The sequence below is a fragment of the Leopardus geoffroyi genome, chromosome B1 (assembly GCF_018350155.1).
Source record: "Leopardus geoffroyi isolate Oge1 chromosome B1, O.geoffroyi_Oge1_pat1.0, whole genome shotgun sequence".
NCBI lineage: Eukaryota > Metazoa > Chordata > Mammalia > Carnivora > Felidae > Leopardus > Leopardus geoffroyi.
This window is the reverse complement of record NC_059327.1, coordinates 137,151,763-137,168,966: the sequence shown is the minus strand read 5'-3', so window position 1 is coordinate 137,168,966 and position 17,204 is coordinate 137,151,763. Positions and strand designations below refer to the sequence as shown.

At 40.0% G+C, this 17,204-nt stretch overlaps 1 protein-coding gene across 8 annotated transcripts in view; it reads right to left on the bottom strand.

Annotated features, from left to right (window-relative positions):
* Positions 1 to 5,945: 5,945 nt before the first annotated feature.
* The window catches only part of HELQ (helicase, POLQ like), a 41,808-nt gene continuing 30,549 nt past the window's right edge, over positions 5,946 to 17,204 (bottom strand). For 4 of the 8 annotated variants that reach the window (XM_045473485.1, XM_045473492.1, XM_045473487.1 and 1 more), the window contains 5 exons: positions 16,573 to 16,671; positions 13,526 to 13,699; positions 10,606 to 10,719; positions 9,570 to 9,704; positions 5,946 to 6,156 (listed from right to left, as the gene is read on the bottom strand). In XM_045473485.1, the coding sequence (XP_045329441.1) occupies positions 6,052 to 6,156; positions 9,570 to 9,704; positions 10,606 to 10,719; positions 13,526 to 13,699; positions 16,573 to 16,671 (627 nt within the window). In that variant the 3' untranslated portion in view covers positions 5,946 to 6,051. Of the gene's footprint in view, positions 6,157 to 8,434; positions 9,306 to 9,569; positions 9,705 to 10,605; positions 10,720 to 13,525; positions 13,700 to 14,004; positions 14,279 to 16,572; positions 16,672 to 17,204 lie in introns of those variants that run through there. The other 4 variants (XM_045473486.1, XM_045473488.1, XM_045473489.1 and 1 more) reach the window with 4 other exon arrangements.

Sequence of the window (17,204 nt, the reverse complement as noted above, 5' to 3'; positions counted from 1 at the left end):
AACACCAAACTGAGCGGTCATCATGAAACACCCGAATAACACTTGGAAGCTTCTTAATTCACAGTGTAGATGTGACAAGTGTTCCCAGAGATACGAAATGAAACCATCGTACCTATGGGACAATTGCCCTGCAATTCTAGCAGAGACCAGCCAGGGTACCTGTTTCAAGGTGGGATTCCACCTTCTCTTTCCCCAGAGATCACTGAAGTTCACAAGGGAGGAGCAGAAATCTGGAACGGGATTCTTCAGTCTTAGCCTGCTTAGTGGCTTGTATCTGACATAGGAATCCAACCAGCCACTGTGAATGAAACCACCAGCCATTATGAATCAGAAATATCCCAGTTATGCATTGGGATAAATAATGGGAAAGGCTCTCTGCCGAACTGACAAGAAAGAAGTTTTGGCAGCATCTGCTAGAACCTGCTCATTCTGCAGGAAGAGATAACAAAGCATGCCCTGCCCTCACTAACGCAAGAGCAGAGGCCGCCACTGCCCAGCTCGCTCTTCTCCTTCTGCTTCCGTCCTTACCTTTCCTAGGAGTGTGTGGATGTGGGCTTGTGTCCTTCGTGCTTCTCTCAAGGACTTTCAGCTTCTCCTGCAGGAACACATGTTCCTCCAGCCCAACATCTTGGCAAAGATGAGTCTTTTTGCAGCAGGGCCATTAATGATAGTAGGAGCTGGTGTAAATCTAGGAACCAGGGCACAGGGGAAGGCGGTGACCCAATTACTGACAGCTGTTAGAGCCTCGTTTCTCTGCATTTTAGTTTCCCCAGCAGAGTGGCACAGACACCACCATCATTAACATTTAATTTTGATTTAGTATGTCTGCACTGGCTGGAACAACTAAAGTGCAGCCTGTTGCCTATAAAAGTTCAAGCCCCTTTGAGGTCAGTCTGATCCGCACCTGCTCAGGCCCAAGCGAGGGGGAGAGGACACCGTTCAAGGTCATTCCAATTTCTAAAGGCTTCTTCCTGCTGCAGGTGTCTTGAAAGATAACTAAAAAGCTATGCGAAGAGCTGGGATTACTTACACAAAACCCTCTTCCTCCTCCCCTGTGGTCACGCTGAGAAAAAGAAGCAAGAACTAAGGTTGTCTAATATAGATAGAAGGAACCCAAATACCAACCTTAGTGATGGCAGTGTTTTTAGGTGGGCTAAGTGGTGCAATTTGAACATAACTAAAGAGTGATTAAGATCCTCTCCTTGACCATGCTTTAGACAGGCTCCTCTGAGCCCTCTTTTTGACCAGGCATGGACTTTGACCTCTAGAACCTGCAGGCTCCCAGCACAAATGATTCCATCCATTTCCCAGCCCCCCAGAAGCCCCTGCCAACAGACTTGAATATACACATAGTTTCTAATTGCTGGAAGCTGCATGCTTAGGATGACCCCAACCCCCTTTACAGTATCTACCTGAGGAATTCCTGTTTCAGCCCAAACCTGGTAACAAAGAGGCCCCAGGAACACCCCCACCCAAAACAGCTACTTTAGAAAGCTTGCAGTTGTAAATCCTTTCTTCCCAGCTTTGAGATGCAGACTTTCCACCACCCAGAACTGCAGGCTCAAGAACCCAGAGCTGTCGAAAAGCAAACGGGCAGGTAAACAACTCAGGCTCTCCCTCCCAGGCGCTGGGCGGCTTGCTCTAACTTGCACCACTACCTCCTGTCACAAAGATACTAGGAGTTTGCTTCTCCTCCAGATAAGCACCCAAGAGTGAGTAATCCCAGTCTGCTGGGACCCCAGCTTGGTCCCCTGCCTACTCCTTCATTCTGGCTTTAATACGTCTGTCACCTCTGCATGGATAGAAGTTGAGCTCAGTTCACACGGGCCCTCTTCCCCACTGCAGTGGTTATCAATGAATAAAGTCTGTCCTTGCCACTTCAACTAGCGGCCAGCTTATCTTTGACAAAGGTCAGGTGGTAGGGTCCCCTCCCTGAGGGGAGAAAAAAAAACTTCAAGGCAACTTGGCTATATGCATATATGTATGACAACATCCCTCACGACCTTGTAACATGAGATCACCTAATTAGGCCGCATGTTTGTGTGTTACCATATATGAGAGACAAAGAAATAGAAAATGTATATAATACTACGCCACGTGGCATTCAGGGCTCAGTTCTTCAGTGGACCCAACTGAGCCCTACCAGCACGAAAAGAGTTGCTTCCTGGAAAAAAAAAAAAAAAAAAGCCTTGGTGTCATGATTCTCTGCGCAAGAATCCTGGTACAGTCAAAGCCACATGTTCTTGCCCTAGGGAGCAAGGGTTGTTAGATCGCAGTGCTAACAAGGCTAAGGTTATGAACTTGATGTCTGCATGGCTCTGTCCATATCGTGGCCGCGTGCGCACACCTCTATCAGGTGTTTCTTTTTTTTAATTTTTTTTTAATGTTTATTTATTTTTGAGACAGAGCATGAACGGGGGAGGGTCAGAGAGAGAGGGAGACACAGAATCTGAAGCAGGTTCCGAGCTGTCAGCCCAGAGCCCGATGCGGGGCTTGAACTCACGGACCGCGAGATCATGACCTGAGCCGAAGTCGGACGCTCAACCAACTGAGCCACCCAGGCGCCCCCCCATCAGATGTTTCAAGAGTGCCTCTCATGGATCAGGAGAGACACCAGATTAGAAAGTAGAGATGGCCCAGCACAAACCATTTACTGCTGGCTTTGTTTTTGTTTGGTTGTTTTTTGGTATCTCATTACTGCTTTAAGAGCTCAGATATCCAGATGGTGTGGCTTGCAGCCTTCACTCAGCTAGAAGACCACCTTCATGTCTGCCTTCCGCCAAACGCCCTTGTCCCTCTGTGTTAGACATTCCCAATTGCCTTGCCCTTTTAGCATCTAGCTCATGGTCTGCCTCTTTCACCAGGTCTTTCTCAAAAACTCCACCTCCACTTCTCTGCCTCTAGTGCCTATAAGCATTTATCTTTGGTACACTGTCTCATTCTGTTACCGTCAGTGGCTCACGGTTCATGTAACTGTGTAAGAAACAAGGACCGAACATTCCACCTTTTGTTTTCCATCCATGTCAAGCATCAGGCTAAGTGTATTGAAACCGATCAGTTAAATGCATTTAGATATTTTCATTGAGCTTTCGAACAGCTTTGACAAATCTCAACAAAATGAGGTTGAATTCCTTCATAGCTTCTAGGATGGGCAGCGGGCTGTTATTATAATGCTCAAAGTGCTTACAAAGTTACACAGAATCAAATGCCTGTTACTGTAGTCTATATGGAGTAGACAGTCTATTGCCTGTGGAGTTTTTCCAATTTTGTGTGTGATCAGGCAATACTATAAAAAGACAATCATTTAGCATGTAGCATTGTTACAGCTAGGCTTTTACATTTGCATTGTTGTTAGCCTACATTTTCATAGCTGTACACAGATCTCTTAATTATGATAACACACTTTATGCCCATTTAAGAGAGAAAAAAGGGGGCGCCTGGGTAGCTCAGTCGGCTGGGCATCCACCTTCGGCTCAGGTCATGATCTCATGGTTCATGAGTTCGAGCCCCATGTCAGGATCCGTGCTGACAGGAGCATGGAGCCTGCTTCAGATTCTGTGTCTTCCTCTTTAACTCTCCCCCACTCACACTCCGTCTCTCTCTCTCTCTCTCTCTCTCTCTCTCTCTGTCTCAGAAATAAATAATAAACATTAAAAAAAGAAAAAAAAAGTTTGGGAAGATGCCATAGACTAGATGGCTTGTGAAACTCCTCAGAGTTAAGACTTCAAACTTCCAGTTTCCGTGGGAAAGTTATTTTCTCTGTGTCCGTTTACTCATCTGTAAAATGGAAATAATAGTATAAGCCATACAGTGTTGTTGTTAGGATTAAATTAGTCACATGAAAGACTTACAACGTACTTGGCACATAGAAATTACTAGGTAAATGACTGTTAAAATAGTCGAAGATGTTAAGGCACGAAGAACTTAGAATGTGGGTCTTTTTGCAAAGTTTCCAATGGATGCCTCAGGTGAATAAAACTTTAAACTGGTCCGGTACTCCAAATCATTGCTAGGGGCGCCTGGGTGGCTCAGTTGGTTAAGCCTCCAACCTTGACTCAGGTCATGATCTCACAGTTCGTGGGTTCGAGCCCCACATCGGGCTCTGTGCTGACAGCTTGGAGCCTGGAGCCTCCTCCAGATTCTGTGTCTCCCTCTCTCTCTGCTCCTCCCCTGCTCATGCTCTGTCTTTCTCTCTTTCAAAAATAAATAAACAGTGAAAAAAAAAAAGCTAGAAGGAAAAAGAATCATTGCTACTTATTACCTTTTTTCCTACAGATAACCAGTTACGTACATTCGAGCTATAAATCTAACAAGGGATGGGAGACAGGTGATATTTAAGTTGTGTTTATTTATTTTTTTCAATATATGAAGTTTATTGTCAAATTGGTTTCCATACAACACCCAGTACTCATCCCAAAAGATGCCCTCTTCAATACCCATTACCCACCCTCTCCTCCCTCCCACCCCCCATCAACCCTCAGTTTGTTCTCAGTTTTTAAGAGTCTCTTATGCTTTGGCTTTCTTCCACTCTAACCTTTTTTTTTTTTTTCCTTCCCCTCCCCCATGGGTTTCTGTTAAGTTTCTCAGGATCCACATAAGAGTGAAACCATATGGTATCTGTCTTTCTCTGTATGGCTTATTTCACTTAGCATCACACTCTCCAGTTCCATCCGTGTTGCTACAAAGGGCCATATTTCGTTCTTTCTCATTGCCATGTAGTACTCCATTGTGTATATAAACCACAATTTCTTTTTTTTTTTTAATTTTTTTTAACGTTTATTTATTTTTGAGACAGAGAGAGACACAGCATGAACGGGGGAGGGGCAGAGAGAGAGGGAGACACAGAATCCGAAGCAGGCTCCAGGCTCTGAGCCATCAGCCCAGAGCCCGACGTGGGGCTCGAACTCGCGGACCGCGAGATCGTGACCTGAGCCGAAGTCGGACGCTCAACTGACTGAGCCACCCAGGCGCCCCCACGATTTCTTTATCCATTCATCAGTTGATGGACATTTAGGCTCTTTCCATAATTTGGCTATTGTTGAGAGTGCTGCTATAAACATTGGGGTACAAGTGCCCTATGCATCAGCACTCCTGTATCCCTTGGGTAAATTCCTAGCAGTGTTATTGCCGGGTCATAGGGAAGGTCTATTTTCAATTTTTTGAGGAACCTCCACACTGCTTTCCAGAGCGGCTGCACCAGTTTGCATTCCCACCAACAGTGCAAGAGGGTTCCCGTTTCTCCACATCCTCTCCAGCATCTATAGTCTCCTGATTGATTCATTTCGGCCACTCTGACTGGCGTGAGGTGATATCTGAGTGTGGTTTTGATTTGTATTTCCCTGATGAGGAGCGACTTAAGTTGTGTTTAAAGAGAATCTTTGAATTGTTAATTCGGGTAGTACTCATTCTTAGCACAGGTTCCTACTTGGTGTGTGACACTGGACTTAAGTGCTGGGTGGCATCCAAAGAGGATAAAAAAAGTCTTGGTCCTCCAGGAGGTTTCAAACTAGCAGTATGAAAAAGGACATGGGCATAATGAAGGGCTCAGAATACTTACAGGAGGGAAAGAAGCATGTATGGGGTGGGGATCAGGACGTACTTGGACAATTTCAGCCAGGAGGCAGTATTTGCGCATCTTTAGTTGACAGCTGGGGCATACCGTACATATTAAAGATGCACTGGGTATAGCATTAAAGCAATTAGGAAAGGAAGAGTTTGGAAATCGTGGGAAAATTTTGGGATTTAGTCTAGTTTGATGAAAGGAGGTATTAAGAGAATAATAAAAGGTCTAGCAGCAAAGGCAGGCCGGAGATATGCTGAGGCAATTGGATCTCATTTTGTGGAGGACACTAGATTTTTGAGCAGAGAAATAACGTGCAGGTATCGAAGAAGATGGATTATTAGTGGGAAGGGTGAGAGGTATATTCAGACATCATCCACAGTTCTTAATGTATAATTAAAATGTATTTTTTCATTTTTAAATTATAGAGAGTCTTTAAGGAAAATATGTCTACTAAGTCAGTCATCTTAGAAAATGCTTGTCAGATGGCTTCATGCCTTCTCGGTGGAAGAGGTAATTCCGGGGAAATCAGAAGGCAATCTCAGCAACTCTTCCACTTCTTCTTGCAAAGCCTCTGCTTTTTCGTGCAACAGCATCTGCAATAAAAAATCAAGGCACGAGACCAAAATACGCATTGCCAGAGAATTGTGAACATTTTTACCACCGTCTATTAGATACTTGAATCTTAATACATCAGCGATGTAGACATTAAAACTAATAATGAGACTGAAAAATAGCCACTTAAGAACAAGTGATTATAGTAAATGAAGCTGAGGCTTTGAGTTAAAGCCATTTTAGCTGAGCACTGCATTTGGTACACCAAAAATAAAGGAGGTTTAAGACCCTCAAAGATTTGTTTTATTGAAGACTCAGCCACTTAAAAATTAACTTTTAATCTATAAAATGTAAGACAATTTTGCAAAAATTTAATTAGCTCTTGAAAATGTTATCCTTTATATATGCTTTTTATTATTCCTCAAAGTTTAGTATGCTATCTTTTAAAAACCTATCAGTGTTTCAAAGAAAAATTTTATTCAAGCTCCTAAAATTAACATGGCTAATTTCAAAAGAAACATAAAGAGCCAAGAAAGTAGTTCTAACGTGGCGCATAGTAAACGTCAATGAATATTTGCTGAGTAATGATTTTCCCTCTTTCTTTTAAAAAACCAGGGGCGCCTGGCTGTCTCAGCCAGTAGAACGTGCAACTCTTGATCTTGGGGTTGTAAGTGGGTATAGAGATCGTTTAAAAAAAAAACAACCCAAAACCAAAACCCAAACAACAACTTGAAGAACAAAAGCCCAGAAATCGAGTGTTGGTATTTGTGCAGCTGGGTTTTGTGTATACTGGGGTGTAGTATTTGCATCACTTCTGTTGCAAAAGTTTTATAATAAAAAGTTCCGCAAAATCACGTGGAGGAAAAAAATCATATGACAAACCCACTCGAAGCGTGGCATTACATAGCATTATATACAGAAGAGATTAAAATGCCATCAGGTAAGCTTTGCAGTAGGTGAGGTAATGGTGACCACGTAAAACTAATCTTCCAGTAGATCCTCTAAAAACGATGCAGATCAACAAGACCAAGTAAACTGCCCAAAACTCACGTGTCAGCATTACTAGAATACAGAGAACAGCATCAGCTTCAAATTACTTGTAGTTAAAAATACCTGCCAATTTCCAGCAGAACCATTTTTTTTTTTACAATTTTTTTTAGCTTATTTATTTATTTATTTATTTATTATTTAAAAAAAATTTTTTTTAACGTTTTATTTATTTTTGAGACAGGGAGAGACAGAGCATGAACAGGGGAGGGTCAGAGAGAGGGAGACACAGAATCTGAAACAGGCTCCAGGCTCTGAGCTGTCAGCACAGAGCCCGACGCGGGGCTCGAACTCATGGACCGCGAGATCGTGACCTGAGCCGAAGTCGGCCGCTTAACTGACTGAGCCACCCAGGCGCCCCTAGCTTATTTATTTTGAGAGAGAGAGAGAGAGAGCACGAGCAAGGGAGGGGCAGAGAGGGAGAGAGAGAGAATCTCAAGCAGGCTCCACACTGTCAGTGCAGAGCCTGACGCAGGGTTTGAATTCACGAACTGTGAGATCATGACCTGAGCCAAAGTCAAGAGCCAGACGCTTAACTGACTGAGCCACCCAGGTGCCCCAGGAATCTGTCAGTGAAATTGTGCTCAAGGAACATCACCTGCACCTAGACTTGATTTAGAATATTAGACCTTGAGCCTGAGTCTGATGCCATAAAGGAATAAATCTTGTAGGGATGAGTATATTTTGCATGTGAGAGAAATGTAAATTATCTGTGACCAGAGAACAGACATTACAGATGACTGCAGATTATCTGGCACTCCCCTCATGTACAGGTGGGGTCTAATTCCTCTTCCTTTCAATCTGGACTGATCATAATGGCCTTCTAGTAACAAACAATATACAGCAAAAGTGACACTACACAACTTCCGAGGTTAGTTCAGAAGACGTCCTGCCTTTTCTGCCTCGATCTCTTGAAATGTTCACTCTCTGGACATTTCCTCTTGAAACTGAGCTGCCATGCTATAACAAAACCAAGCCTCATGGAAAGGCCATATGTTCCAGTTGAAAGCCCCAGATAACAGCCACTTTTCAACTGCCAGCCAAGTGAATGCGCCATCTTGAATTTCCAAGTCAGTCAAGCCTTCAGATGACTACAGCCCCAGTCAAAATCTGACTGTAATTGCATGAGACTCCAAGTGCAAATCATGCTGCTAAACCTCTCCAGAATTAGGATTCTGGAAACATAAGCAAAATAAAATAGCTGTTTTAAGCCACTAAGTTTTTGAGAGAGAGACAGACACAGAGAGAGAGAGAGACAGAACCAGTGGGAAAGGGGCAGAGAGGGAGGGAGAGAGAGAATCCCAAGCAGACTCTGCACTGTCAGTGCAGAGCCTGATGTGGGGCTTGAACTCATGACCCTGAGGTCATGGTTACTCAAGCTAGTTTCCAAGCAAGTTCAACAGCACACCCTTGGGAGTTTCCAGACAGTTTTGTCAGCATCCCAGTGGCAGTTTCCTGCTTGCCAGCCTCGGCTGCAACACAACGAAGGAACTTATCTGCTGTCCAGTGAGCCACAGCCACACCCTCTCCAATGAAGTCTGAATCCCATCCTCAGGGGGTGGTGAGGGTGGACACGCTCCTCATGATTCCTTCCCGTATTTGGTAAAGTTCTGTTTACCCCTAAGAAACCAACTAGTAATCTTTGTTACTAGTTACTAATTCTTTCTTTTAAACGTTCCTCTTCAAATTACTGTGTGGTTTCCGTTCCTAATAATTACAGCCTGACAGATATAACCCCCAAAATAAGAAAGTCCAATAACGATGGGGACAGGTCAAAAAGACAAATTGGCCTACATCTAGAAAAGGGTAAGTAGGATAGTAAATCGCCTAAAACAAGATTATTTAATATGGATGAAAGAAACGGAAAAGAGAAACCTTTGGAGGCAAAGAGAGCTGTTTTCAAATATGTGAAAAACCACCATATGAACAAAGAGAACAGAACAGTTCTAGAGGGTAGTACTTACAATGTAATGGTAGACATTGTAAGAAGGCAACATTTAGCCTCATTATCTTGAGATGCTTTTTGTAACACTACAAAGTGTCCAAAAATAGAACTGCCTAATTTTTGAGGTTGTAAGCTCCATGCCAATGTAGGTGCTCAAAGTGGGAAGGCCAGATGTTGGGGATGCTGAGGAAAGGACTTCTGTGAAAAAGATGAGGAGGCAGAACTCCGTGAGATCCAGCCTTCCTTGTACTTCAGTGAACTCTTGAGATTGTCTAATTTTCAGGAGGTCTTTTTCTCTTTTTAGGAAGCCTTGTATCATAACAGATGCACAGTTTTTATCCACATATTGTGAGTATATGCCTTTGTGTCTTGTAGTTAAATGTTTTTGTTTTTATGTCCAAAGTATAAGGCGATAACACTACAAAATATCATGAAGGTTTAAAAAATGGTTTGTTTGCTTACCTTTGCTGATGAAACAATTTGCTTGGCCTGGCGTCTTGATAAATGATCGATTGTTCTTATTAGCACTTCAGGATTTGCATTAGCTAAGTGCGTTAGACTTTTATAACCTGCATTGTACAACTGTTTTGCTCGACCCTAAAAGGTATTACAAAAATCAGTAGGATCAGAATTTGGGATTAGGAAAAACAATTAAGTGAATTGCTGAAGGGAAAAATTTCACATGCAAGAGACAGAAACAGACAAAGGTAATAAGGTAAATATGAAGAGATAACACAACAGAACCCTGAGAAATTTTAAAAGATGAATTTGGGTGGTTCCAAACTGCAAGATAGCTTTCTGTGTGGCTTAAGTCAACTGATGTGTGTTGCAATCAGGAATGAGAAACCCATTAAGGCACTCAGGTGAGGGGCACTGGTTCAGACTCCCCATCAACATGTTCTCGTCCAATAGCCTTAAAATGTGTTCACCATCTACTCAGGGGACCACTGGGGTGTGTGTGTGCACGCACACGCGTGTGTGTTCCCGAGCAGAAGAATGCTTCTGATTGAATAACAGAAGAAGCTGAAACCAAGAGTTGGTTAAAAACACAGAGCTGAGAAACCAGCTGAGGATGCTTTCTTCTCACTCTCTTAGGGAATGGAAATCAGCCTTGTTGCCACCAAATCACTCCTTCCGGAAACAAGCATCTAGTCTAACCTGACAGAAGGTAATTCGTCATTAGAGTGGAGGAAGGGAGAGATGCTAAGGACGAATGGAAGCATACATATACTCGGGGAGTATCAGTCTTAGCCATACTGTTACTCTATTTTCACAAATGTGATTTTTCATCAGGGTTGCTGCCAGATTAACAGTGGATTTCTGGGAGGCCATGGCAGCAATTTATTTAAAAAGAAAAACAATCAACTCTCATGGCAAATGAGGAATAAGTCCGTTATTATGACTTACCTCATGATAACACTTCACAAAAGAGTAAAATCTGATTTTCCTGTTAGTTGAAATAATCCCAGTTGGGAAACTGGGATGGGAAGCTACTAACCTCTAAAACTCCAGTCACTTCCATGAGGGGAATGAGCTCTGCCTTTACACAGTAAGTCAACTTCTTGGTAAGTTCTACCAAAAGGGCTTTATAAACCCAAAACTCCTCAAGTTCCTGCAGAACACAAAGAAACATACAGAATTAATTTAAATCTGGCAAGTTATTTCAAAGTTTGGTTGGTGTGGTAATGGGCTCAGAGAAGATGTTTCCTTATGTAAGTTCTGAAACTTGGGGTAAGCCGGAGATGAACAATAATTCCAGGCAAAATTATTCTAAAGAAACACTGCAGAGACAGAAGAATCTGATGAAGGGGTTTTTGGGATGAGGAAGAAGATTAAAAACTGAAAAATGGGTCAGTAAGAAGAGTTCTGTTCATTTTTATCAAAACACCAGCGAGTGAGTGGATAGTTTTTCTTTCCCAAATGACTGAAAACAATTCCCACCTCTGGGAATTTATCCTGTAGACAGAATATTACATGTGGAAGAATTCTGATGCAAGATGCAGCAATATTTAAAGCAGCAAAAATATCAGGAGCAATATTTAAGACAATAAAAATAATGGAAACCCTGGGTCAATAACTGTTAAAGCTGGGTGGGTATTTATTACATTGTCTAATTTTATGTTTGAGATTTTCTAGAATAGTTTTTTTTTAAAGGTCACTTTCTAACCTTGGAGTGTCATTGTGAGCACATGTGATACGTGGGACAGCATTAGCTGGCTATTTTGTGGTCCCTAGAAAAGCAGTCCGTGCACTAAAGATGACACAGTGAAGAGAAGAAAACCTTGGACAGAACTAGGATCCAGAAACCCTGGCACCGCCTTTGCTCTAGCTTTCCTGTTACATTTGATAATCTTTTTTCCTCACTAAGCTTTATTGGGCTTTCCCATTACTTGTAGTTAAAGGTGCCTTAGCTAATACTATTGATTTTATACTACTTACGTAACTTTTTAAAAAGAAAAAAAAAAAAACACTTTAAAATACTGAAAATACACTCATGAGAGCACAAGTTGTCAGGTAGATTGTTTCCAGGATCAAACATCCAATTATAGTTGTTTTTCAAGTTCAATGTATAGATTCTTTTACTTGAACACTTCTATGCAGCTGAAGTCCTTATAGTCCTAAGTAAACTAAGGATGGAATATTAGGGGAAATACCTTTGTATACGAAGAACAACAAACATAGAAAACTCAAGAAAACACATTTTAAAGGCTAGCCTCTCCTTATTACCCATAGTTTTTGTCTATAGCTTAGCTAGCATGTGATTAGAGAATGTGAGCTAATATCTAAAACTCAGCATAAGTAGGAGATATTTAGAAATGTGAATTTGCTAAAATAATTATCATTCACCCCAAAGTCAAGTATTTTGGATTATTTACTCATTAGTACGTATTATAGAGTTAATTGCCATTATACATACACAGAATATGGGGATTTAAGATGGGGAAAGTGAAGATTTTAAATTTAAAAATAAAATTCATGGGGCAGCTGATTGGCTTAATCGGTTAAGTGTCCGACACTCGATTTGGCTCAGGTCACAATCTCATGGTTCATGAATTCAATCCCTGCATCGGGCTGTGTGCTCATGGTGTGGAGCCTGCTTGGGATTCTCTCTCTCCCTCCCTCTCTGTCCTCCCCCAATCACTCTCACGCTCTCTCTTTCTGTCTCAAAATAATAAACTTTTTAAAAAACCATAACATATATACTTTAAAAAATAAATAAAATTCATGGGAGGAAAATGTTTTTAAAAAATTGAGTATAGGAACAAATACGGAAAGGATTATTACACTGCTCAATTAGAAGGAATTTAAATGAGCAAAAAAAGGCTTATATTATAAATTCATCAAAAAATTATCCAAGAAGAAAAATCTGATAAGCTTTGTTGTGTTATTTAAGGACACTCTGAAAGCTTCTTTTAGGAAAGTCACCCAAATGCATATGGCCAAAATAGCTTTCTTCTTGAATTATCTTATAAACTAAACACTTGACATAGAAACCTAAAGCAGCTGCCAAATGCTGGAATCAAAAATGACAAAATACTATGGAAATCAAGAGAGCATGGTCCCACAGAGTCACAAAGTAGCTGCCGGATATTGGTAACACACTAATGAAATACTTTACATGGTTATCACTCATGAGAAGGATTCTCCCACAGATTCTACATCAATGGAGAATTGTTGTTTTAAAAGTTGATTTCAAATACTTGTAACTATTAAAAAAATTTTTTTAATGTTTATTTTTATTTTTTGAGAGAGAGAGAGAGAGAGAGAGAGAGACAGAGAGTGAGTGTGAGTGGGGGAGGGGCAGAGATAGAGGGAGCCACAGAATCCAAAGCAGGCTCCAGGCTGTGAGTTGTGAGCACAGTGTGAGGCAGGGCTCGAACTCACAGACTGTGAGATCATGACCTGAGCCGAAGCAGACGCTTAACCAACTGAGCCACCGAGCACCCCTTCAACTTTTTTTAAGTTTATTTATTTTGAGAGAGAGAGAGACAGAGAGCGATTGGGGGAGGGGCAGAGAGAGAGGAAGAGAGAGAAAATCCCAGGCAGGCTCTGCATTGTTAGAGCAGAGCCCTACATGGGGCTCGAACCCACAAACTGTAAGATCATGACCTGAGCCGAAACCAAGAGTCAGATGCTCAACCCAATGAGCCACCCAGGCGCCCCCAAATACTTGTAACTATTAACAGTGGTTCTAAGAGTAGGGATAACTAGGTGCTTTCTACTTGTTCACTATATATTTTAGTTGATTTTGTCATTTTTGTATCTTTACTATAAGCTAGTATATATAGTACTTTTTAAGCAGATAAAAACAAGCATAAGTCAACAATGAGAAAATAATGACTAAATGGTTTATGAGTTTGGTAGCAGTTAAAACAAAAAGATGCACAAAGCATGTGTCATCTGTTTAATGGAATTACCTCACAGAAATGCAGCACACAAGAGGAGAATGTGGCAGCTCCAGTAAGAAGACTCTGTATATATCCTCGAGGCATGTTAAATTTTTCAGACACACTCCAAATGTTGGTCTCTTTGAGCAGGGCATAAAGAACAAAAGACAGGTATAGTCTGTTGACAATGTCCTTGTCCACCTTCTAGAAAGACACAATCAAATAAATTTATGTACTGGACCTGCTAAAAATGTACATTATATTGAAATTGGACAAAGGTAATGTGAATGAAGTTATACTACAGGAAAGTAAGAATAGAATGATTCCACAGAAATAAAACTAAGTTCTAACATATGTACTTTATAGTAATTCAAATTACCATTTTTCCATGTATAAAAAAAAGAAATGTGCCAAATTATTTCCAATTTAAACTTCCTTCTACAGGGAAGGTGGAGTGGGCTGGATTGTGTTTGTTCCCTGCCCCCCCCCCAAAAGATATGTTTAAGTCCTAACCTGTGGTACCTGGGAATGTGATGTTATTTGGAAATAGGATGTTTGCAGATGTAATTAGTTAAAGATCTTGAGATGAAATCATCCTGGATTTACGGTAGACTACCTTTGGGGCTTTGTATTCAATGACTGGTGTCTTTATAAAGAGGAGTGGACACAGAGTGACACAGACAAGAAGGCAATGTTAAGATGGCACTGTCCAACGGAGACACTGGGTGGGGGGATGCATTTACAAGCCAAGGGATGCCACAGATTGCCAGCAACCACCAAAAGCTAGGAGACAGGAAAGATGTTTTCTTCCTCAGTGCCTCCAGAAGGAGCCATCTTGATTTCAGATGTCTGGCCTCCTGAACTGTGAGAGAATAAATTTCTCTTGTTTTAACACACTGAGTTTGTACTAATTGTTACAGTAGCCCTAGGAAAAAAGTACAGGAAGGGAAGGAGTTGGGAAGGCTTTTACATTTACTGTGCTATTTGTAGGTTGTATATATATGTGAATGTGATTAGACAAATGCATTTATTTAGAAAGGTATGTTAATAAGTTGTCCACATTGTAAACTAAGAGTAAATGTTGGATTCTATGATTTCCACATGGTTATGATAATTAATGTTTCCAAAGTTAAAACACTGACAGAGAAAAACGCCTCTTATAGTTGACAGTTTGTGTACCTGCTTTTGCCTATGGTGTCTAGGGACCAGTTCATGTGTAAAGTATTTCATAGTCAATATCAAGCTACCTTAGAAACTGAGTAACTCATGCTTAAAATCAGAGTAAAGAAAGGATGAACTTGAGAGAGAAAAAGTCAGTACAAAATATAAGATGATATCCTCTATGATAATAAAAGAATGTTTGGGATGAGAACTTAGGGTGGCATATCGAAGGCTGCATGAATTACAGATTCTGCATGTTGATACTGGATCACCTTTTAAAAAGCATTAAGCTGAAAAATCATGATAGCTGAATTGCCAGTAGGGAGAGATTGCTTTTTAATTTCCAATTTTAGTGCACCTTCATTATTAACTATAATTTGAGTCAAAGTAGATTTTGCTTAGAATGGATTTTCTAAGCCAATAAAAGTGATATAATTATATTACATGGTAAGATAAGATGTTTTATGCCAATTTCAAGATCTTTTACAAGAAATGTGTAAAGAAAAGTGGAGATGTCATTTTCAATGTGGAGAAATAAAGTCGATTTTAAGTAAATATGTTCTCTAGAATTTAAATCAACTGAACATTTATTGACTATGTTTCATTAAAATGCAACAAAAATAAATTCTGATTTAAGTTTTAAAGATGTATTATTCTAATAGGATTTTGTAAATGTTTATTATTTGGTAATGAGTTCTAAATTAATATGATTTTGTTTTCATTTTATATTTTAAAGTTGGATATAAAAGGTTTGTTTTAAGAAATATTTTTATTTAACATTTTAAACATTTAAAACAATGTAGCTATTTCTGAGGTAAAAGACCCAATCAAAATACTGGGATGACATGAACACTGAAACATATATTTATAATTTTATGATATAGCAGTACCTGAGACAGAGCATCAGTTAATTCAAATGTGAGTGAACACCACTTTCACTTTGCAAAATATAATTAGTAGTATTTATGTAAATTCAAAGATATAGGGGGAAATGGTAGGTAAGATAATTAGGTTTCAATAAAGATTGGATTACCAGAAAAAATTAAAAATGAAAAAAAGTATATTATAAGGTGGAAAATGATATTAACTTAAGGAATTTGAAGGTATATTTGCCAGAGAATCATTTCCATTCCTCTTAAAGTTAGTGTATTAGACGCTTCATATGTGTTGACTAAACTTCAAAACCCCTAAATATAAGATATTGCACAAAAAGTATTAACTTATCCACTTCAACCTTCTACAGAAGATACTTCAAGTACTAACTAGACTGGGAGTTCTTTAAGGACAACAAACAACAATAACAAAACCCTCAAACCCATCCTGTCTTAGAAACCCTGACACCAAGCAGAAGGCCTAATAAAAAGTTTCTAGGGGTGCAAAAAAAAAAAAAAAGGTTTCTAGAGGGGCACCTGGCTGGCTCAGTCAGTGTTTGATTCTCGATCTCGGGGTTGTGAGTTTGAGCCCCATGCTGGGCATAGAGATTATTTAAAAAAAAAAAAAGTTTCTAGAAAATACCTTTTTCTCCCTTGAACTGAACTTATTTCAGGATTATATACTATGATAAAAACATTTTATAAGTATTTTACAATTTTTATAATGTAAGGCATCAGTAGCTTAAGAAAAATAAGGCTTACTTTCTCCTATGACAAGAAGCTTATATGTGCATGACAGTGTTTCAGAAATACAAAGGTACACCCACAAAAAAAGAACATCACATCATCCAAAAATAAATACTATTTTTAAAAAATGCCCAAATTTCTGGTCCTGAGAATGTTTTAAAAAATAAACTGGGAATTATATTAACTTAAAGAAAAAAAACATGAAACAAAAAGATCAAGTCAACAAAAGAGAGGATATAACAGCATTAATTTTGTTAAATCAACTTATTTAGGAAGAGAAAAAAAAAACTATGGTACCTTCTTGATAGCTTGACCTGATGCTTTCTTCCCAATAAAGTTTTCAGAGACTCCAAGAAGAGCAGCTACATTTTGTTCTGCTGGACTGAGCTGGCTAAACTACATTAAAAAAGAGTAAACATAGAGATAAATCAAACTGTAACTTTTAAAAATTCACCACTTGAACCAAATCCAGTATTTCCTGTGATATTACATTCTCATGGTTTTAAAGGATAGGAAGAAACGACACAAATTTTATTAACACATATTTCAAGCTCAAAAAATGTTACTAAAATATAACATATATTAGTAGAACATTTAAAGACAGAGTCACAAGCACTATGACCATGGACTATGGTTTCCATGGACTATGTGGTTATGTTTAATACTGAGATGTTTGGGGGAGAGAGAGAAGAGAGTTAAGCTTTTGAAAGTAAACGCGTTGTATAGTACCACTTAAAAAAACTTAGTTATAGGATGCATGGGTGGTTCAGTGGCTTAAGTGCCAGACTCTTGATTTTGGCTCAGGTCAGGATCTCATGGTTTGGGAGATTGAGCCCCACGTCTGGCTCTGTGCTGACAGCGAGAGGCCTGCTTGTGAGTCTCTTTCTCCCTGTCTCTCTGCCCCTCCCCTGCTCATGAGCGTGTGCCCT